At 39.2% G+C, this 23,670-nt stretch overlaps 2 protein-coding genes across 2 annotated transcripts; both read right to left on the reverse strand.

Annotated features, from left to right (window-relative positions):
- Positions 1–23,387, reverse strand: LOC127630822 (tumor necrosis factor receptor superfamily member 14-like). Its single transcript, XM_052108628.1, has 9 exons — positions 23,183–23,387; positions 2,399–2,488; positions 1,651–1,776; positions 1,398–1,550; positions 1,184–1,268; positions 904–1,097; positions 734–747; positions 544–579; positions 1–451 (listed from the first exon to the last, which is right to left on the reverse strand). Exons 2-9 carry the CDS (start codon positions 2,409–2,411, stop codon positions 428–430), a joined length of 645 nt encoding a protein of 214 aa, XP_051964588.1. The 5' UTR covers positions 2,412–2,488; positions 23,183–23,387; the 3' UTR covers positions 1–427.
- LOC127630821 (tumor necrosis factor receptor superfamily member 14-like) lies at positions 14,513–23,669 on the reverse strand. Its single transcript, XM_052108627.1, has 9 exons — positions 23,396–23,669; positions 22,984–23,073; positions 22,250–22,375; positions 21,993–22,145; positions 21,774–21,858; positions 21,512–21,687; positions 21,334–21,347; positions 21,130–21,165; positions 14,513–21,037 (listed from the first exon to the last, which is right to left on the reverse strand). Exons 1-9 carry the CDS (start codon positions 23,424–23,426, stop codon positions 21,014–21,016), a joined length of 735 nt encoding a protein of 244 aa, XP_051964587.1. The 5' UTR covers positions 23,427–23,669; the 3' UTR covers positions 14,513–21,013.
- Between the last annotated feature and the right edge of the window lies 1 nt (position 23,670).

The following is a 23,670-nucleotide window of genomic DNA, read 5'->3' on the forward strand; positions in this document are numbered from 1 at the left end:
AAAGCGTCAATCATTGCTTTGTTGCAACAATGAGTTGTAACAGCATGATTTACGTGAGAAAAGCAATTTCGTTGTTGCCCACTGCAGGCAAAGGCACAAAGGAAAATCAAATAGCAATATTCTAATAGTGTTTTTATCCATCCGATATTTAAAGCTGATCGAGTCCATGATTACATCCTAGTTTAGCCTACATTTACATTTGGGATTACTCTGGTTTTTGGAATATACTTCAAGTGAGCCTTCGACTAGCACAGATCTCAAGCAGAGTCTTTGATGTACTGATGTTTCTCCACCATGTCAAGGTCACATCAATCAAAGAAGATTACAAACTCTGCACAATCCACTCTTATCCTTTCATTAAAAAATGATTTATGATGGAGTGACCAGTGGAGGGATAAGAGATTGAAATGAGGATCCCAACTGTTAGTTACTCTCCCTCTATGTTTCCTCCCTATGAACAAATAACAAGAGTAATAGATTTATAAAATATTGTGTCACCTTAACAAGTAGAAAAATAAGACTGAAGAAAGATGTCACTCTTACGTATGTGATTGTAGATCTTGTTTCTTCAACAGGAAACTGTTAAATATTCCACTTACAATTACTAGTCATATTCAGACAATGTTTCAACAAGTGATCTAATGCAGCATCATACAGAATATGAAACTTAAAGGTGCCTCAGAATCTTTCAAATTGCATCATGTTTAAATTGAGATAAATTTAAACAACTTACTTTAAGTGCAGGACCTTCAAAATAAAAAAGAGAAATTATCAGATTTGAAAACCTTTATATTATGACAAATAAAGCAATGAACAAAATTGCAATCAAATAAAAATATTTTATGGGGGTCCTCATTGTACTCTGCAAGAAATTCAATTAAAATAAATCATGCAAATACTCACCTGTATTAAGTGTATACATTTCTGAAAAACTGTATCGGAATAAGGACAAGACACTCAGTACAGCAGCAAGAACAGCAGCAAGAACAGCAGCAAGAACAGCTGCTATGAGGCCATATCTTCCCCTTTTCTGTGCACACGTGACATCTTTAATAAAACTGCCATCTGCTGTCTGAATCTCATTTTTGGTGGCACAGCTGAGGTAAAATAATGAGAGTAAGTAATGGATTTTTGTAACAGTATATGCAAACAAGGCAGAGAGCCCAAAACATTATTAACTTACTCTGTCCATTTGGTGCAGTTCAAACCTGACGGAGAATAAAACCCATGACCACAGTCCACACACACGGTGTCTGATCTCTTTGTGCCTGTAAGTAGAAACAGTGACCCAAAATATTCAGATATTGAGCTTACTGCGAGGGGGAAATGTTTTACTTTTCATGAGCAAAAAAACAAAAAAAACATTTAAATAGTTTTTAAGCATTCAGAAATAGTACCTAATTTTGTTCCTTGTCCTGGTTTACATACACTATGCTTTAGAGTATAAATGCACTCTGAGTTGTGGTATTCAATGCAGTAATATCCATCAAGCACATCACAGATGCTGTTTGTCATTGTGGTACATTTGCTCTGGGTGTATAGGCCTTGACCTAAAAAAAGCACATAAAAGACCGCTTTCATGTATTGTATATAACATGATAATTGCATAATCCTGTTGGTCCCAAAATGTGAGTGAAATTATAAACTTACTTTGATCACAGTTTTTGCAAGGAAAACATTTATAAAGACCATTTGGTTCACTCATAAATTTTCCTTGACTACACGGTTTGCAAGTGGTACTGAAATCCACAAGGCAGTAATGGAAAACCACTGACCCTACAAACAACATAGACAATGGTCACAATGATAATTTCATTCATTCATGGATTTTGGGGAATGCAGATTAATAATATTTGAATAAATGAATGCAGAAACCAACTGATTCTTTTTAAATATGAGGGTGTTCATGAATTCCTCTTTTTGAGCTATGCAGTTATTTTCTCAGTATTACACAATAGGCTGGGCAGATGGGTGATACATGCACTCCCTATTATACAAGGTGGAGTTGTGTGGGCATTTTATGTCACTTGAGACAGAGACCACAAGACCTCCCATCGGAATCTGAACACAAGCTATGACAGAGTCATTTGAGCGACAAGGTGTACACAGCGATGCGGATCACCATTACCAGGTTTAGGCATTGGGCTATTGCACAGTAAGTGGACCTGCATGCAAGGTAATCAACCTGCTTTTTGTGTATTTTGTAGGCTATTATTCTGTTAATGAAAGCAACGTGCATTTGAAAGATGATTCTGATTAAAGAGTTTACAGCGTTTCTGTAAGTAATTTATATATTATAAAACAAGATAACACACACACATAAACGAAGAATAAAGTAGTTGATTTGTCATTTTCAAAGATTTTCGTTATTACCACCTTTATTAATGAGCAAGCCTACCTATATTACACATTGGGCAGCATTCTCCACCTGCAGATCTATATTCACTCGGGCCACACGAGTGTGCGAAGGCGAGAACAGTAAATATGCCTGAGGAGAGAGAGAAACCGCCCTCTAAATCAGGAACCACTTCAATTTTATTAGTATACAGTTTACTTAAGGTCAGTCAAAGCAGTACATTTTACGAATATACCTTGCTAATTGTATGTTAGACCACTTTATAATAGTTACGGTTAGTCATTTTGAAAGAAGTATAATTAATTGCTACAAGTTTCACTTTCAAATTGCTTGAAGACGACAGTGTTGTAGATCACAAACTAGTTTGTCGTATTTTTTGTTTCCGTTGTGATCAACTGATTTTCACAATTAATCGGAGCGTATTTCTCTCGGTCTTACCAAACACACGAAAAGCAAGTATCAGAAACATCGTTGATTGTGTTCAGCTACAAAAGAATCCACCATATTTGCGATTCTTGTTCTTATATACCGCCGTTTTGAGTCGTAACATTACTGAATCCACAGAGCCGGCCCAAGGCATAAGCGAACTAAGCGGCTGCTTAGGGCCCCGGTGGCCACCAGGGGGCCCCCAAGAGCACATACTTTTTTTTTTTTTTTTGTGATTATACTGTCAATGGACAATGCAATATTAAACGCAATATTATGTAAACAGGCTGCAGGATGCAAGCACATTCAGACAGCAAAACAGCAATGTCACAAAAAAGGACATATCCTCTGGTGCAAAGAAAAGGAAAAAGAAGAAAAAGAGGAAGAGAAAAAACAGCATGATAAAGGTATGTTAAGTAGCTAGGCTGTTAAGAGCTAACATTAGCTGGCTAGTTAGTTAACATAGCCTTTGTAGCATATCTGCTTTTTAGGAAAGTTTGATTAAACATCAGTAAATAGCCTTGACATCTTAATATATTATAGTACAACATATTACTTAGCAAGTTTAGATTAAAGTTTTTGTCTTCTGTGTAAAAATAACTTTACTGTGTATATATTTTTTGTAATAAAAATAAGCTTCTGTTCCATAAACTTTGTACTGATAAGAACTTAACATTATTTACATTAGTCTACCATTTGGGGGTCTTTGCTATTATATTCCAATATCATTATGCCTCAGTTAGCTAGTTATAGATTAAGAGTTGTTGTTTAGGTGTACAGATGGCTTGCTGCTGTGTATAATAATTTGTGTTGAGAAAATAACATATTTTGTCAAATATTCTGTCAAATATGTACTCTTATGAAACATCCCTAGGAGCACTGTTGAAATATTTTGGACGTGGGGCACAACGAACGCCACCTGCCCCAAGTGCCAGTGCTACAGCTGATGATGATTTTTCAACAATCCCAGATCAATATATTTATATGGATAAACCATGCCTTTGTTTTTGACAGACAGTTGCATTACATCTAACATGGCTAGCTTTTATTATTATTTTCATCTTTCATCAGGTCCATCCTCTGCATGCGAGGAGCACTTCCCAGCACGTGCATCCACTGATGTGGTCATCTGACTCAGAAAGGACTGATCTGGTAAGCAGAGGGCCACTGCCTATAAAGTAAAACTTCACATTCCCTGAAAAACCTGATGGCCTAAGCTTCCACTACACCTACAGAAAGTTCATTAATGGGGAAATAATGTAAGAGGAGCTGCTCACTTATTTAAAAAGAAATGATACTGTCTACAGCTTCTGCTGCTAATTGTTCTGTAGGAAGTACACAAAATTGGTAACAGATGGACAGCAAGATTGGGTAAATATAGGTGTGCTACTGTCACATTTAAAACCGTAGAAGGGTAAAATCATGCCAGGCAGACATTGGTATGTTGTAAGCAACACAGCTACAACTAATAAAATTGATAAGGGGTGTGTTAGATTTATAGTGTGCGAATAATCAAGCATTGACAATATTCAATCATATTGGCGGCACCGAGGGGCCCCCAAATCAAATTCTGCTTAGGGCCCCATAAAGGCTTGGGCCGGCCCTGTGAATCCATGCTGCGTTCCTTTCAATCCGGCAATTCCATATTTATATGATCGTTTACTCTGGAAATAGCAAAATAACCACGTTTAAAGCCAGACTTTCAACTTCCATGAAAAGTCGTCCAGAGCCTCGACTTATTTGCTGGTGTGTGACGTCACTTTATGACGTAACGTTTTTATCACCAGAACTTGAATTTGAAAAAGTATTCAAATTCACGATCTTGCAAAAAGACTGGATGTAATTTGATGTTATCGAAAATGTTTGCTGAAGTTTAAATATTTGAAAATATTTTGTGTGAATTCACCTAAAAAAAATTAGGTTGTGAAATTCATGTTTTTATTATTCAAGTGGTGGATTTCAGGTCGAAAAATTCAGGTTTCAATATTGAGGTTGATGAATACAGGTTGAAAAATTCCAGGATGGCATTCGGGAATGCAAGAAAGCGCAGTCGAGCGTCGATGTAATCCATCTCTCTTTTGGACAATCGCAATGCGATGGAAACGGCTCAAAATAATTATAAACAACTGTGACAACAACATTGTGAAAAACTAAAAGGTATAATTTAGGGATACTTATAATTAAGTGAATATAAAATGTACTGTAAAAGTAAAAAATGTAAAAGTAAACAAAAAACATTAATATGTTTTGAAGAAAATATTAACTTAATCATTAAATTGGTTCCAATATGAAACAAATGACAATAAAATGCAAAGTAATCTCTTCAGTAGTCAAAATACTTTTTTAATGTAACTTTATTCTAATTACCAATTATTTAAATTGTAACTGAAATACAGTTACTTGTATTTTGTATTTTGGCAGAGGAGGCAGAGAAAGGTAGCTTTTGGCTCTGGCTGAGGAGGAAAGATAGGAGTTGGGGGAAGAACATCTAACCCCAGATTACAGCAGCAGGGAGAACAGCTATCAGCTGCAGGGGGTGACAGGGAGACGTCCCTGTCACTGCTCCGCCACCAGGAGACGTTCCAGAATTAAAGGAGCGAAACGTCGGTGAACGGTGGTTTCTGGCTGATGACCCTGCAGCTGACCCATGGGCACTGGAGGAGGTGCGACAGGCAGCAATGCCCAGCAGGTGATTACATCTTCCTGTGCAATTACTGAAGTTCTGGCGAACCCAGTGACTACTGTGAATAGGGCAGTTGGAGTCCAGGGAAGACTGGAGGACAGCCAGGAAAGACTGGATGGCAGCAGGGAAAGACCGCACCGGGAGTTTCGCGAGAGAGACACTCAAACCTAACTACAAAGAAACATAATGAGAAACAACCCGCGGGCCCTCCGAGAGGTGGGACGAAAGATGGGCCCAACAGGACAGACCACACGGTGACGACGGCAATGAACATGGACAACGAGAACACCAGAACTCCAGTAAACGAGGAGAAGACCCTCTGAAAGTGTGCATGTGGATGGGAGAAAGTGACCACGTTTAGAGGCTTACGGATCCATCAGGGGAAAGCGAAGTGTGGACAGAAAGGCCAACAGCAACCTTGCACTGCATTAGCAGGTGAGACAAGAAGGACCAAAAGCCAGCGAAAAAACCACAGAGCCGAAGGACCTAACGTTGCTGAAGGCATGAGAGTCACAGAGGAAGGTCCCCTGGTGGAGGCTGAGCCTCCACGTGAGCATGAAGGCCCAGTCCCCAACACGTTAGACAGAACAGAGCCAAATGAAGAGACCAAAGAACCAGCCAGAAGGAGCAAGCTGAAGTGGCCGAAGTCGAATGAAGCAGCGGCATGGCGTAATTTGGACTTGGACCTGATCAAGACCCTAGAGGGATCACTGCGAGGAGGGGGCGAGACTAAGCTTAACCTGATTGGAGACATAATATACCAGACCTGTAAAGACAAGTTTGGCAAATTGTCTCCAAACAGAGGACCGCCAGGACAGAGAAGGGAAGGAGGGAAAGGGAAATCCTCCAACTTGTGCAAAGGCGTCGGCAACTCCGCAAGAACTGGAGGAAGGCAACCCACGCAGAGAGAGAGGGTCTGAAAGTCCTGTGGGAGGAGGTCCGGAAAAGGCTAGCCGGGCTTCGCAGAGCTGAACGCATCCGCAAGCGCTCCCAGCGGAAGCAGAAAGAGCGAGCCAATTTCTTCAAGGATCCCTTCAAGCATGCCAGGCAACTACTGGAGGAAAAGAAGAGTGGCAGGCTCGAAACCACCAAGGAGAAACTGGAGCAGCATGTCAAAGAGTTTAAGTTTAAGTTTAAGGTCTGGTGCTACCAGTTTACACTCTACAGGAGGGTGATGTGGCCCCTGAAAATGAGTGAGATTCCCTCATCAACCGTAAGTAAGATGGACGGAAAAGCCAACTCATTCATACGAAAGTGGTTGGGGTTGCCACGGTGCCTATCTGAAACCGGTCTATTTGGAAAAAACATGCTGCAGCTGCCACTGCAGTCCATACAGTTGGGCTACATGCAAGAAAAGACCAGGTTGGTTCTCGAGCTGAGGGAGTCCACAGACGAGTCAGTAAGGAACGCAAATGCCAAGGTTCCTACTGGCCGCAAGTGGAATGCCCAAACCGAGGTCGATCAAGCTGTCGGTCGGCTACAACACCGGGAGATTATGGGCAGAGTGCAGGTAGGAAGAGCAGGTCTAGGATGGGGAGAGACGCCACGCTTTTGGTCCAAGGCCAATCGCAAGCAAAGGAAGGAGATGGTGGTAGCAGAGGTGACGAGGATGGAGGAAGATCGCTATAAAATCAAGGCCGTGGCGCAGGGTCGACAAGGAAGCTGGACAACCTGGGAGGGAATCATGAACCGGAACATCAGTTGGTCAGATGTGTGGAAAATCCCACAGGCAAGACTTAGTTTCCTTATTCGTTCAACCTACGACACGCTTCCCTGCCCTCGGAACCTTCACCAGTGGTTTGGAAATGAAGAATCCTGCGTACTCTGCAATGCTCCCAACGCAAGTCTCCAGCACATCTTGGCAGGCTGTAAGATCGCTCTCTCACAGGGACGCTACAGATGGCGCCACGATCAGGTCCTGAGAAAGCTAGCCGAAGTACTTGAGGAGTGTCGACAGGGTAGTAAACAACCACCATCAGTAGAGGACCCCACCATCTTCGTGGTCGGAAGGAGGGGTAAGGAGAAGCACTAGATCAAGAGAAACAGCAAGGTCCTTCTCCCCCAACCAGGAGTGGGACATGAGGGTGGACCTGGATAGGCAGCTCCGGTTCCCCACGGAGATAACCACCACATCTCTCCGGCCAGACATAGTGGTGTGGTCAACCAAGGCGAGATCGACGCACCTCATCGAGCTCACTGTACCACTGGAGGAGGGGATCGAGGCCGCCTTTGAACGGAAGAATGCCAAGTACTCAGAGCTCGCTGCCGAGTGCCGGGAGGCTGGCTGGAAGACGACCATCCACCCAGTGGAGGTCGGATGCCGAGGTTTCCTTGGGGTATCAACCATACGCCTCTTGAGGGAAGCAGGAGTGACCGGAGGGAGGCTAAGGAGGGCAACAAAGGATCTGGCAGAGGAGGCAGAGAAAGGTGGCTGAGGAGGAAAGATAGGAGTTGGGGGAAGAACATCTAACCCCAGATTACAGCAGCAGCGAGAACAGCTATCAGCTGCAGGGGGTGACAGGGAGACGTCCCTGTCACTGCTCCGCCACCAGGAGACGTTCCAGAATTAAAGGAGCGAAACGTCGGTGAACGGTGGTTTCTGGCTGATGACCCTGCAGCTGACCCATGGGCACTGGAGGAGGTGCGACAGGCAGCAATGCCCAGCAGGTGATTACATCTTCCTGTGCAATTACTGTATTTTAAATACATAATCATAATAAGTTGAATGTATTCTGTTACTCCCCAACCCTGCATTTATAAGTAACACCCAGATTATGGTATGTCATGATTATAACACATTATAAAAATAATAATAAAAAGGCACAATACTGTCAATTTACAGTATATTTTTTATGTGTATATACAAATGTTGGTCAATAAACAACACATAAGATTATGAAGCACAGACTTTATTCACACCACCAGACTACAATGTGAACATTAGTCATAAACACTGCCTCGGTTGCTTTAGTTTTTCATGTGTTCTTCATGAGTTAAAGGCAGCTCTTACATTCACACAGCCGTGATCATCACAGATGTTTTGTAATTAATCAGACCACAAAACAACACAAAAACATTTGAAACCTCTGATGGAGAGATGTTTACGGTGATGTACTGCTGAGATTGGCTGGTGTTATGAATCAACTAGTGATCATAAATAAAATAAATTGATCAATTGTCACACATTATACATACATTTCTGCATATACATGGTGAAATTATTTATTTTTCACATATCCCAGCTAAGCTGGGGTCAGAAATGATACAGCACCCCTGGAGCAGATAGGTCCAAGGGCCTTGCTCAAGGGCCCAACAGTGGTGTCTTGGTGGTGTTGGGGTTTGAACCCCTGACCTTCTGGTCAGTAACCCAGAGCCTTAACCACTGAGCCACCAGGCATTTACGCGTGCACATGAATAATTTGAATTGCCTTTTCAGCAGATTCATTCAATGTGAATTGGCAAGGAGCAAAGAAAAGCAGTTTTGCACATTATTAAAAATGTAGGCTATACTGTATATTAGGGATGCACCGAAATTTCGGCACATTCGGTTTTTGGCCGAAATAGAAAAAAGGCCGAAAATATGAGCCGAAAATATATACCTCCTGGCCCCGCCCCTCAGTGCTCAGATTTCACTCTGGATCGATCTAGCCCTTATCACATCGCTACCCAACAAAGGCCGATCATGTCAGCGGTGTGGATATTCTTCAAAGTTTCTGATAAGGACATCAAATTTGCGATCTGCAGTGTTTGTTCAGCAGAGGGGGTACGGTGACGAAGAACTTTTCCATGACAGGTTTGATACACCACCTAAAAACACGACATCCAATTCAATATACAGAGTACAGCAAGTGATTCTTCAGGAAAGAGCCCCGATCCACAGCAGTGCCACAACTAGCGCAGCTACACCACAACTTCAGACATATCTAGCTGAACTACCCATTGCCAGAAGCGACAATCCCCTTGCCTAATGGTGCATAAACAAAGACTGCTTTCCTTTGTTTGCGAGGATTGCGCACAGGTATTTATCTGCCCAAACACCAGCACAGAGAGTGAGAGACTGTTCAGTGCAGCATCTCATGTTCTTGATGAGCTTTCTGACAGGAGAGACTGTCAGAAAGTTTAGCAACTTTTTTTCTTGAAGAGAAACCTGTCTGTCACGATCCCTTGTTGTCTGCCCCGTGTTTCACTAGCAATTGTCACAAACTACAATTCCCATAATTCCCGGCCCTCATCACTGCCAGCACATAGTCATTGTCCTCACCTGTTTGTCATTATTGTGTTTGTGTATTTAAACCCTGTTTGTTCCCCAGTCATTGTCGATCGTTGAATGTGAATGTTCCTATGTATATGTCTTGTAGAGTCTGGTCTGTGTTCCTGCCTGAGCCCGTCGTGGATGTTTTCCCTTGTTTATATCTTTTGTTTCCCCTCGTGGATGTTTGGTTTGTTCCAGTCATGTTTGTCTTATTAATTTCAATAAACTGCATTTAGATCCCCACTCCTCGTCTGCCCTCGCCTGCCTGCGTAACACTGTCACTTGTACTTAAATAGAAAGCGGTCCAATTTGATATGTATAGCAATTAAGTTACACTTGTTCTTCACTCGAGGATACATCTGTCGTTTACAGTTGAGGTTGGACTTTGTTCAATTACTGTTGTTTTGCACAATAATTTTCACTTAAAGTGGACATACGTTTACATAAACAGAACAGAGCACTGATCTAATGATCTATATCTATAATTATATATTATAGATTTAGATCAGTGGAATAGAGGCCCTCTGCCATTCTGTGTTCTGCCTGTTGTTTTAATAAAAATTACTGTTGCATATTTAAACTTTTTGAAAGATGCTAGCTAAGTTCATTACTTGACTGTTGTTTTGCATATAATAGTTTTCTAAAACTTTACATTATTTGGATAATTGTTAATAAAATCTGTAAAATTAGATTTTTACAGAACTGAATGAAGAATAATATTTAATATAGTTTTATTATTTTTTTGGTGTGTTACTTTCAATAAAAGTGTGATTAATTTATTGGTTTGTAGCTTTTCAATTCAGATTCATTAAATTAATGAAAAAGTATAATATTAATACAATTATACACCACAACAAATCTTTTTTTTTTTTTTTTTTTAAATAGGTAAAAAAAAAAAAAAAAAAGTACATTTCGGTTTCGGTTTTTGGCCAAGTGCATCCTGGATTTTTGGTTTCGGCACAGAATTTTAATTTCGGTGCATCCCTACTGTATATATATTTCTTGCTATATATGCATAATATACTGTATATATTCATTACTTCATTTACAATTACTTTTGAGCTGTTTCCATTGCTTTGTGACTGTCCAAGAGAGAGTTTACAAGAAAATGGCCACTACTTACTTGCAGGTAAATGGACTTTGAAACTCCAAAAATTAAAAAGAATAAAAGGCAGAACAAAAGTACTCCATAACACTCCAGTGGCTAAATGTGTCTTCAGAAGCAATCACTTTCACATCTGAATATAAGAATTCAAAGGTTACACATGTGATTTTCGGATGGGAAAGTGAAGAATTATGGAGCTTTTCCACTGCACAGTACAGCTCAACTCAACTTGCTTTTTTAGTACCACCTTGGTCGAGGTTACAAGCGAGCCAAGCCGATACTAAATGTGAGGTCAAAACCCTGCAGATCACTGATTGGTCAGGGAGAATCATCACTACCAGCGTCACTGGATTTCCAATATATGACATCAACCCGCTAGTTTTAAAGTTATAAACATCGATAGCAATATAATTTGTTCAAGAAACTTTTGAATTGTAAAAAAAGAAATGGCTGTGCACAAAACCACACCGTGGTCAATAAACAAGGAGCAGACGGTCCACTTGTTAGTGATGAGCGAAACGAAAAGAATCTCTCAGGAAGTGTCTCAGCTGTGGGCCGCACACTGCTACCACCGGACCTACCAATAGTGTGGGGAAAAGTAAAAAAAAAATTTAGACTACAGAACCATTATGGAAAAGTGGAAGTGGTTTGACCAAATGGACGCTATCTAAACCAGTGAGCAATGGGAGGGAGAGTGCCCTGGACTGGTGTTGATCCACGATGGAGGATGGTATATTTTGTTATGTTAACTCTATACTCTGTTTGAAAGCTTCACTTTATTAGTTGACAGCTACTGGAAGCTAGCTTGATTAAACAACCAGACCAATTTAACTGTTACACTTGTGTAAAATCACCATGCAACGACTGCTTTATGCAGCACAATGAGCTAGTAGCTAACAGCTAGTGGTTGTGTTATTGTTTTGGTCAGTTTGTGTCATGTTTAAGATGAAGTCACGGCAGTAGAGGTGGCGCAACTATGGTGATCAGCCTATAATCCCACCCACGTTGAGGTGGCACTACACTGCAGTGGAAATGCAAGCTCAGAAAAGTAAAGCGAGTAGAGTTGAAGTGAGTGAACGTGCAGTTGAAAAGTGCCATATAATGCTTATAAATTTCTCTCCAAAACCAAATAATTTTAAACAATGGAAAATAAATGGTTGTTCAATTGAGTCAAATGCCTTAAAGAAATCGATAAATAAAATAAAACCATCCTCGTCGATAACATGACTTTAATCTTAAATATCAAGCACTAAATTAATATAATTGTGGATGGATCTTCCTTTCATAAAACCAGATTGAGAGTCGCTTATAATTTTATGTAGGAATTTTTTCAATCTGCTAGCATATATAATAGTTCAAATTTTGTAATCTGTGTTTATTAAGGTAATGGGTCTAAAGTTATCTAAAATGTTGGGGTCTTTATCTGGTTTAGGGATTAAAGTTATTACACCTTGTTTCAATGTTATATTATCTGTTACTTCTTTTAACATACAAGAGAACGGATCTTTTAATAAGTCCCAGACGTGTTTATAGAAATTGGCTTTAATGCCGTCACTACCTGGAGATTTGTATAACAACAATAAATGTCACTGCTAGATCCAACTTATTGAGGTATGTATCACATAACAGTCCACACTCATCATCTATTCAGGGAATTAGATCTTTAATTTGGCTGAAGAAGGATTTGTCATCATGCTGAGGAATATAATTTTTTATAGAAATAGACAGCTTCCTTAGCAATCATAGTTTGATCTGTAACTACATCGCCTTTAACACCAGAAGTACAGACATACACTCGTGGTGAATGTGCTTCCTGTGTATCCACCAGGTTATGCCGGTAAGGGCAGGCAAGCTCCAGGGCATTTACTCAGAAGCGTTCTACCCAGGACTTTGCAGTTTGTCATGCATACAATCCAACTGTGCTAATGAGTAATGTCATTATATGTGCAGAGAATATGCATGGCAACTTTTATCACTATGGACTGTATGTTTAAAATTTTGAGTACTTCTATAAAAAATATATATATATTTAATTATATGATGCATTAAGCACTGCTGCAATAAAATGCTCTCCCTTGCAGAATGGCCAGTTATGCATCATAATTAAACAAGACAAACATTATAACAATATATTTAACAAATTCACCCCAAATGCAGACACTGTTTTCCATGAATCATTTCTTTAGCCCATATCCATGTATGTTGTTATAGATGATATAGAACAGTGAAATCATTCACAGAAACTTTAACTTCTCCATTTTACATGCTCTTTCCTGCAGTCGACTCCAGTATTAAATTCACTGCCTGGAGACACACATCCTGATTTCACTGAGTGAGATGCATTCCTGGGTCAACAAGGGAGGTGCTTAAGGAAATATTTATCAACCAATCAGATCTGACTGTGTGACAATCCTGTTTCTGCTAAATGTGCACCATTTTTGAGTTCCAACCGATTGCAATCAACATCTGAAATCATTAAACTTGTAAAGGTAAGGACATTTATTTAAAAATATTTACTTCTAACTACTTTTTGCGACAGATGATGTGAGCTCCTCTGTCTTTACTCTCATTAGTAGTCGGTCATCATTTGCATGAAATTTTTATTTTCTCAACTTGTCTTATCGCTCACCGTGGCGATCTCTGTCACCAACGGTTGCGACGTGTCGCTGGAAGTCATTGTGCTCTGTGTAAAATGATTTGGATCATGTCGCTTCATCTCGTGATACACCACTGGTGGTGTGTGTACAATTCCACTAGTGCGATCTCAGCTGAACACCGCTTACCACATCAGAGAGCTGCCATTTTGGGCATTTGTAATATGCAAAGTGAGTGTGTATTGTCTATCATTGCAGTCCGTACACGTGCAAAAAACAAATTTTATATATGCGCTATTACAGTTGGAAAGATTCCAGCTTGATTTCCGAATGCCCACAATGTACAATGTTGTTTAATTACATGTTTGCTTATCCAGCATCAGTATTACCACAATGAGGGCATGCAATTATCATTTGAAGTCATTTTTTTTTTTCATATTCAGTTTGATGTCGGAAATAAATATAAAGATGTGATTGAAGCACTAATTACATCAAAAATGTAGATTTTGAAGGGCTTCTGCAAGACGTCACTGCAGCTCACGGTAATTGCGTCACGACCAGCTTTTTCCACTTCTCATTTGCAAAAAGCTGAGACTTTAAATTTTTTGACCCTCACGGATGCTCCCCACGCGTTCTCCATACCGTTGTCAATCCCACAATCCACCTCGAGAGCATGGTGCTTGGCTCTTCAAGAAATTTATAGAAAATTAGTTTTTTTATCCCCAATTACCACTACTTACCTAGGTCCTAGTGGTGGTGCAGTTACTCACTTCAATCCAGATGGCGAAGGACAAGTCTCAGTTGCCTCCACTTCAGAGACAGTCAATCCACGTATCTTTTCATGTGATGCGCTGTACATGACACTGTGGAGACTCGCAGCATGTGGATGCTATTTTCTGTGATCCACGCACAACTTTCCACGTGCCCATTGAGAGCAAGAACCACTAATTGCGACCATATGGAGGTTACCCCATGTGACTCTACCATCCCTAGGAACTGGGCCAGCTGTCATTGTATGCCTCGTTTTTCATAGAAAATAGCTGCCCGGGAGCATTCCAAAGATGGTCGTGAAGTGATCTGACTTGCTAAAAAAGACTTAGTTTAGATTTTTATTGAATTTTCAGCACGGCAACAATAACACATGAATTATTACAAAATTACAGTTAAACAACCAAAATAGTAAGGAATATAATTACAAAATCTTTGTATATAAAAAAAACAAACAGAGTAGGGTAAAAAGGAAAACATATTTCTCAATGATTACATTTTGAGAGGGCAAATTAAATTACAATGCGATCCAAATTTAGGGGCTTTCCAATGCAAAGAATGAATAAAAGTAGAATAGGTGACATTACGAATGACAGTATTACGTTTCCCACATTAACTCTTATTATTAGATCTTCTAGTGTTGAGAATAATCTTTACAAACTTTACAATAATGTTGTAATGTCTTCATAAATGTTAGTTAATTTCGGTAGTTGAATTTAAAATGAACCATATTTAACAGAACTTAATGTTGGTTAATTTTAACATAAATTTTAAATTAAATGTGGTTAATCAACACTAGTTAATGCATTATGAATTAGCATTACATTAATTATACTTATATATCTCTTTACATAGTGAATAGGGGACTCTCCGTAATCACCACCAGTGTGCAGAATTCACCAGGATGATGTGTAAGGCTGACTATGCGAGAACTAAGTCATAAACACTCTCACACAAAAGAAATCTCCACATAAACACTCTCACATAGAAGGAATCTCCACATGAAAATCACACTCTACCAAGCATGGACCATAAAATGCAATTCTCATCCTCATCTGCCCCCCTCTCTTACATACTTCACTTCAAGTCATTTTACAGTCAAAACTATAAAAAACTAAGTAATGACTTATACTGTTCTGTAATTTAAAATGGTTTTTTTTTTCATAATTGGAGTCAGATGAAATAAAGAAAAGAATAAATGACAAGTTTAATAAAACATGGAACTCAAATAAAATAATCAAAGTATTATTTAATGTGCACAATAAGACAGAACACGCAGGAGATCTTCAGCCACGGCATTGGACCAATAGGTGGCTTCCCCTGTAAAAAGTGATGCAACAGCAGCCAAAGTGCACCAGATCACTTACCACACCCCAACTATTGGCGGACAAGAGAGAGTAGAGTAAAAAATGCCAATAAATGGAGGGGATTATTAGGAGGCCGTGATTGATAAGGGCCAATGGGACACCAGTTACACCCATACTCTTTACGAGAAGTGTCCTGGGATTTTTAACGACCAGAGTCAGACCTCATCCTAAAGACGGTTCCTTTTTGCAGTATAGTGTCTCCATCACTATGGGGTGTTAGGATCATTAGCATCCCCATTAATCTCTATGACTGCGCTAAGCTAGCACAGGGTTCCCAGAAAGCTAGCAAAATGGAGGCTGCTATCTTTGCTCATAGGTGCTCAGTTCTGGGATCGGGTGTCACGTCACTCATCATTTGTCAATGGGAATAGATAAGGAAAAATACAAATAAATTTCATGCTTTTAACAGCCCTTCAAAAACAATCCGTCATCGGATGACAATGTGTTACTTAAATGGTTCTTTGAAATTGTTTTATTTCATCATGAAACATGGCTACTTTTGAATGGCTGTCTAGAGCTGAGCTACAGGGTAATATGCTCCCCCAATTGCTTTTGTCCATCCCAAGGATATAATTTTTAAGCTGCCTTACTAGTTTAGTTAAAAAAAAAAAAATTCATATAAAAATTGCATATCGAGTTTAAGCAGGTCATGGACCATGTAACTGATGTAAATACTGTTTTTTGTATCATTTAAAATTGCATCCATTGTATACTGCTGAACAGAAAATCACATACGTTATATTAACATAGTGTTTCAAATGCAGCGTATTTGTTTTAAGTTGTGGAGTGTCAGGAGTGTCTTTTTACAACACTAATGATGTCATTGGAGATCTGTTGTTTTTAGTAGGGGATAATTAGTGGTGGAGTGGTGGTGGCGTAGTGGGCTAAAGCACTTAACTGGTAATCAGAACTGGTAATCAGAAGGTTGTAGGTTCGATCCCCACAGCCACCACCATTGTGTCCTTGAGCAAGGCACTTAACTCCAGGTTGCTCTGGGGGGATTGTCCCTGTAATAAGTGCACTGTAAGTCGCTTTGGATCAAAGCGTCTGCCAAATGCATAAATGTAAATAATTAAAATGTAATTTTGTAGCTGTACTCAAAAAAAAAAAAAAAAGTGTAATCAATCACTTGAAATTTGTAATTAACTGAACCTGTTTTCATTATGGAAAAATGAACACAAAGCAGAATTCATATCTAGATTCAAAAATAAAAATTCAAAAATTAAAATGCACTCATAACAAATAGATTCATACATTCCAAGTCTTCTGGAGTGATACACTTACTTTAAAGGAGACCTATTATGCCCCTTTTTACAAGATGTAATATAAGTCCTGGAGAATGTCCCAGAAAGTGTCTGTGAAGTTTCAGCTCAAAATACCCCATGGATCATGTATTATACCATGTTGTAAATTTCTCTTTTTGGGTGGAATCAAAAACACACAGTTTTCGTGTGTGTCTCTTTAAATGCAAATGAGCTGCTGCTCCCCAGCTCCCTTTCAGGAAGAGGGCTGTGTCTTTACAGCTTGTGAACAGTGTAAAAAAAACACAAAAAATCCTGCTCTCTGCCTCGCATTACTTCAGGCGGAGTTTGCACAACTAACAAAATTGGCAAAAAAAAGTTATTGATATTTAGTTAAAAATGTACATAGTATTGCTAGCTAATGTTTATTTAGTAAGTTTCACAGAAACTGCCAAAAAAAGTTTATATAAAAAGTAGAGGCTTGCCGATGACGGTCACTACAGCATTCTACATATACTACAGCAACAACAAATCACAACCAATATGACGGACAGCGTAAATACCGGAGTTCAGCCGGTATATATATATATATATATATATATATATATATATATATATATTAGGGCTGTCGATTTAACGCGTTAATTCAGTGCGATTAATTTTACAAAAATAACGCGTAAAACGTTTTTAACGCATTTAATCGCACTTCCCCCGGACCATAATTAGGAAGATTCCTGAAAAATGTAAGCTTGTAGTACCACCTGTTTACTCCAGAGGGCAGTAAGTGAAACTTCAGCTGTATGAGCAACGCGCACTTTATTACAGTGAAGAAAACACTTCAGTAGGTGTTCTTGCATTCAAAACACACAAAGGGATCTCAAGAATTAAAAATTTAGTATTAAACTATATTGAACTTGATACAGTGACCTAAAAATTTTATGTTTATGATGCAACACACCCGAGACACAACACAAGCATGTCTGATGCAGGGTGTGGCTGGATTGAGATGGTGCAAAATTCGGAAATTACCCCATAAATATCTAATCACAATTAAAATCAAAGAAATTTCCTTCAAACTTATTTATAAGTACTACCTCACTAATTATTTTCTTGTAGAGAGATTTAATTGTGATGTCGATATATTCTGTACATTTTGTAGTAAAACATTTTTTTCATTTATTTTGGAGTTGTCCCTACTCAACTTGTTTTTGGTCTGATTTCTGCAAGATTGTTAGAGATCATATTATTCCCAGCTTTCAACTTTGTTTTGAAAATATTTTATTCGTTTTTTTTTTTTTAGCTATGACATGTCTCTTCATAAGGAATATTATTTGATTAATTTTCTGCTTTTGTTGGCAAAGTTTAGTATTCCTAAATGAAAGTATGGTGGTTATAAACAATTAGTTTTAATTTTTAATTCAGAGGTTCAGCAATACCTAAGAACAATTTCCAATTTGAGTAACAAGAAAGCTGTAAAGTGTATTGAAATATGTAAACAATTTTATATTTTTATTTAAACTGTTTATTTATTTTCCTTTTTGATGTTGTTTGTTTTAATATACCTCTTGGCTCTAGATGTAAAAGTTTTTAAGCATTAATTTAAAGAAATCATAATCTCCAACTGATTGACAAATTCACTTGTGAAATGGATTGCTGTGAACTGTGTGCCAATGATTGGATTACGATCAATAATATGGTAGTAAACAATACATTGTATTCTAAAGCCGTTTTTGTATCGTCTTATCAATGATTAACTATTCTGCCACAATGCATTTAATTATCTGAATTTTTATATTATATATTATTATAATATATATATATATATTATATAATATATTATTATATATATTAAATATTTTAATATATATATTAAAATATTTAAAGATAACTATGTATAAATATATATTGATATAAATATGTATAATCATTATATATTGAATTATTGTTATATGAGGGGCTTTCTCAGCAAATATTTGTATATGCGATTAATCGCGATTAATTGATCGGGAGACCATGTAATTAATTCGATAAAATTTTTTAATCGATTGACAGCCCTAATATATATATATATATGTATGAACCAGAGTCGGACACTGATGAAGGAGAGACTCCGGCAGAAGTCACAACTGTGAGAATGAACCAGGATGTTTCTGAATGGTTAATTGACACTACACAGCTGTGGTGAGTCAGTCTGGCAACCAACATCCCTCATGGTACTGATATGTTGTGGGGCTGAGAGCTGGGCCCAGGTTGAAGCAGAGCTGCCTGACATTTGGAAGCCACAGGGGGACGCCATTGGTGAGCAGACGGAGCAAGGCCTGCGCTGGTAAGGCAGCGGGGCATGATGTGGCCTCCGTCTATTTCTTCACCGTTGAGAACTGCTGGCCGAAGACGTCAACGGTGCCGCCGAATAGACCGAGCTGGGAGACAGGGTTTTTGAGAAAGCGTGCTTTGTCTACCTTCCGTATCTCGACCAGGTCCAGCCATAGATGACGCTCCTGGACCACGAGGGTGGCCATTGCCCATCCGAGTGCTGGCGATGTGACCTTCGTGGCCCCGGGGGGCACGATCGGTCATTGAGCACAGTTCCTACAGCACATCAGGAGCAGGACTACCCAAGTGCAGACCTTGGCCTTGTGGATTGCAGGGGGGCCATGTCATGCAGGGCGGAGACAGCTTGGAGGAAGTCAGAGCGGAGGAGCAAGGAAGCCGGTTTTGGACAGTAAAAGGTGCCCTCTACGGCTTCGTCAACTCATAATGCACCTCCGGGGCTGTGAGCGGCGCCTTGACCCGAGAACCAATCTTCTAGCTGTGAGGGGGGGACGGAGGGTCCGGGCAAGCATAGCAGACATCTGCGCATCAGGCTCACACTGGACGAGCAGACCCGGAGGTGGCAGCCCATTCGAGTCATCAGCATCAGACGCCGCTGTGACGCTCTCTGATGCAGCGGCGAAATCATCATCCAGTTTGCGGGGTCTGAGGGAGTAAACAGACTGGCCGTGAGGCGAGCTGCTCTCACCTCAAGGCCGGACGGAAGCAAACGAGCATGCTGGGGAGCTTGTGGTTCATGGGGATTTACCCGGCGAAACCAAGCCTGCTGTACACCCCAAATCGCCTTCATCACCAGACGCGTGATATGGCTTCTTCTCGTGAGGGAAGAAAGCCATGACCGCAACGTTGCCATGGCTATGTTCTCTGGGGGCGGGACATGCAAATTCTGTCTGCCAATTTCTCATTGGCCTTTTCTCAAGTTCAGAGATGCACAAGGCTCTCAAGAGAGACCCCTAGTGTCGCTTCTTTGACACAACATCGAAGTGAGTGACAGACGGGGAACAAAACTTTCCATTGCGTCTTCTGTGGCTCTGATGCCTGAAGTACATGAAGACTCTTATGTTCACTTTTACAGCCAACAACACAACACTTATGATGCTTACAAAGCTGAGACATTATTCTTCTCACTGTATCTGCTCCAGCGCAGAAAAAAATGTCCGACTGTGTGCAGCTCACTCAGGGGAGAATCTATGATAATAGGGTGGAGTCCATCACCAGTTGTGGGCGAGGCCTGCTCTAACGGGATGTCACTTTAGAGCAGAAATGAAAACCATTAATTATGACACTTTTTGATTAATAGAAATATACGAAAGAGGAGTGGGTGGACTTTTAACATTGTAGGGTGGTTGTGTGCACACACCTCCGACTCACATTTATGTACAAACACCTTGTAAAAGTTAATTTTGCATAATAGGTCCCCTTTAAATAATGAAAGAATTTCTCTTTTTGAGTGATTGGAGTATTCCTTTAAGAACATCGTGCATCCAAAACAATGAGTTGTAACAGCATGATTTATGTGTGATAAGCAATTTCGTTGTTGCCCACTGCAGGCAAAGGCACAAAGGAAAATCAAATAGCAATATTCTAATAGTGTTTTTATCTATCCGATATTTAAAGCTGATCGAGTACTTGATTACATCCTACTTTAGCCTACATTTACATTTGGGATTACTCTGGTTTTTTGAATATACTTCAAGTGAGCCTTCTACTAGCACAGATCTCAAGCAGTGTCTTTGATGTACTGATGCTTCTCCACCACGTCAAGGTCACATCAATCAAAGAAGATTACAAACTCTGCACAATCCACTCTTATCCTTTCATTAAAAAATGATTTATGATGGAGTGACCAGTGGAGAGATAAGAGATTGAAATGAGGATCCCAACTGTTAGTTACTCTCCCTCTATGTTTCCTCCCTATGAACAAATAACAAGAGTAATAGATTTAGAAAATATTGTGTCACCTTAACAAGTAGAAAAATAAGACTGAAGAAAGATGTCACTCTTACGTGTGTGATTGTAGATCTTGTTTCTTCAACAGGAAACTGTTAAATATTCCACTTACAATTACTAGTCATATTCAGACAATGTTTCAACAAGTGATCTAATGCAGCATCATACAGAATATGAAACTGTGATGAAAGATCTTAAAAGTGCCTCAAAATCTTTCAAATTGCATCATGTTTAAATTGAGATAAAGTTAACCAACTTACTTTAAGTGCAGGACCTTCAAAAACAAAAAGAGAAATTATCAGATTTGAAAACCTTTATATTATGACAAATAATGAACAAAATTGCAATCAAATAAAAACATTTTGGGGGGGATGTGATTGTACTCAAGTTTCTCATTGTGCAAGAAATTCCATTAAAATAAATCATGCAAATACTCACCTGTATTAAGTACTTCTGAAGAACTGTATCGGAATAAGGACAAGACACTCGGTACAGCAGCAAGAACAGCAGCAAGAACAGCTGCTATGAGGCCATATCTTCCCCTTTTCTGTGCACACGTGACATCTTTAATAAAACTGCCATCTGCTGTCTGAATCTCATTTCTGGTGGCACAGCTGAGGTAAAATAATGAGAGTAAGTAATGGATTTTTGTAACAGTATATCCAAACAAGGCAGAGAGCCCAAAACATTATTAACTTACTCTGTCCATTTGGTGCAGTTCAAACCTGATGGAGAATAAAACCCATGACCACAGTCCACACACACGGTGTCTGATCTCTTTGTGCCTGTAAGTGGAAACAGTGACCCAAAATATTCAGATATTGAGCTTACTGTGAGGGGGAAATGTTTTACTTTTTCATGAGCAAAAAAACTAAACAAAAAAATATTTAAATTGTTTTTAAGCATTTAGAAATAGTACCTAATTTTGTTCCTTGTCCTGGTTTACATACACTATGCTTTAGAGTATAAATGCACTCTGAGTTGTGGTATTCAATGCAGTAATATCCATCAAGCACATCACAGATGCTGTTTGTCATTGTGGTACATTTGCTCTGGGTGTATAGGCCATGACCTAAAAAAAAAAAGCACATAAAAGACCGCTTTCATGTATTGTATATAACATGATAATTGCATAATCATGTTGGTCCCAAAATGTGAGTGAAATTATAAACTTACTTTGATCACAATTTTTGCAAGGAAAACATTTATAAAGACCATTTGGTTCACTCATAAATGTTCCTTGACTACACGGTTTGCAAGTGGTACTGAAATCCCCAAGGCAGTCATGGAAAACCACTGACCCTACAAACAACATAGACAATGGTCACAATAATAATGTCATTCATTCATGGATTTTGGGGAATGCAGATTAATAATATTTGAATAAATGAATGCAGAAACCAACTGATTCTTTTTAAATGTGAGGGTGTTCATGAATTCCTCTTTTTGAGCTATACAATTATTTTTCAGTATTACACAATAGGCTGGGCAGATGGGTGATACATGCACTCCCTATTATACAAGGTGGAGTTGTGTGGGCATTTTATGTCACTTGAGACAGAGACCACAAGACCTCCCATCGGAATCTGAACACAAGCTATGACAGAGTCATTTGAGCGACAAGGTGTACACAGCGATGCGGATCACCATTACCAGGTTTAGGCATTGGGCTATTGCACAATAAGTGGACCTGCATGCAAGGTAATCAACCTACTTTTTGTGTATTTTGTAGGCTATTATTCTGTTAATAAAAGTATCGTGCATTTGAAAGATGATTCTGATTAAAGAGTTTTGAGCGTTTCTGTAAGTAATTTATATATTTTAAAACAAGATAACACACACACATAAAAGTTGATTTGTCATTTTCAAAGATTTTCGTTACTACCACCTTTATTAATGAGCAAGCCTACCTATATTACACATTGGGCAGCATTCTCCACCTGCAGATCTATATTCACTCGGGCCACACGAGTGTGCGAAGGCGACAACAGTAAATATGCCTGAGGAGAGAGAGAGAGAGAAACCGCCCTCTAAATCAGGAACCACTTCAATTTTATTAGTATACAGTTTACTTAAGGTCAGTCACAGCAGTACATTTTTCGAATATACCTTGCAAATTGTATGTTAGACCACTTTATAATCGTTACGGTTAGTCATTTTGAAGGAAGTATAATTAATTGCAACAAGTTTCACTTTCAAATGGCTTCAAGACGACAGTGTTGTAGATCACAAACTAGTTTGTCGTATTTTTGTTGTTTAAACGTTCCCGTTGTGATCAACTGATTTTCACAAATAATCGGAGCGTATTTCTCTCGGTCTTACCAAACACACGAAAAACAAGTATGAGAAACATCGTTGATTGTGTTCAGCTTCAAAAGAATCCACCATCTTTGCGATTCTTGTTCTTATATTCCGCCATTTTGAGTCGTAACATTACTGAATCCATGCTGCGTTCCTTTCAAGCCGACAATTCCATATTTATATGATCGTTTACTCAGGAAATAGCTAAATGACCCCGTTTAAAGCCAGACTTTCAACTTCCATGAAAAGTCGTCCAGAGCCTCGACTTATTTGCTGGTGTGTGACGTCACTTTATG

The sequence above is a fragment of the Xyrauchen texanus genome, chromosome 37, assembly GCF_025860055.1.
Source record: "Xyrauchen texanus isolate HMW12.3.18 chromosome 37, RBS_HiC_50CHRs, whole genome shotgun sequence".
Lineage (NCBI taxonomy): Eukaryota > Metazoa > Chordata > Actinopteri > Cypriniformes > Catostomidae > Xyrauchen > Xyrauchen texanus.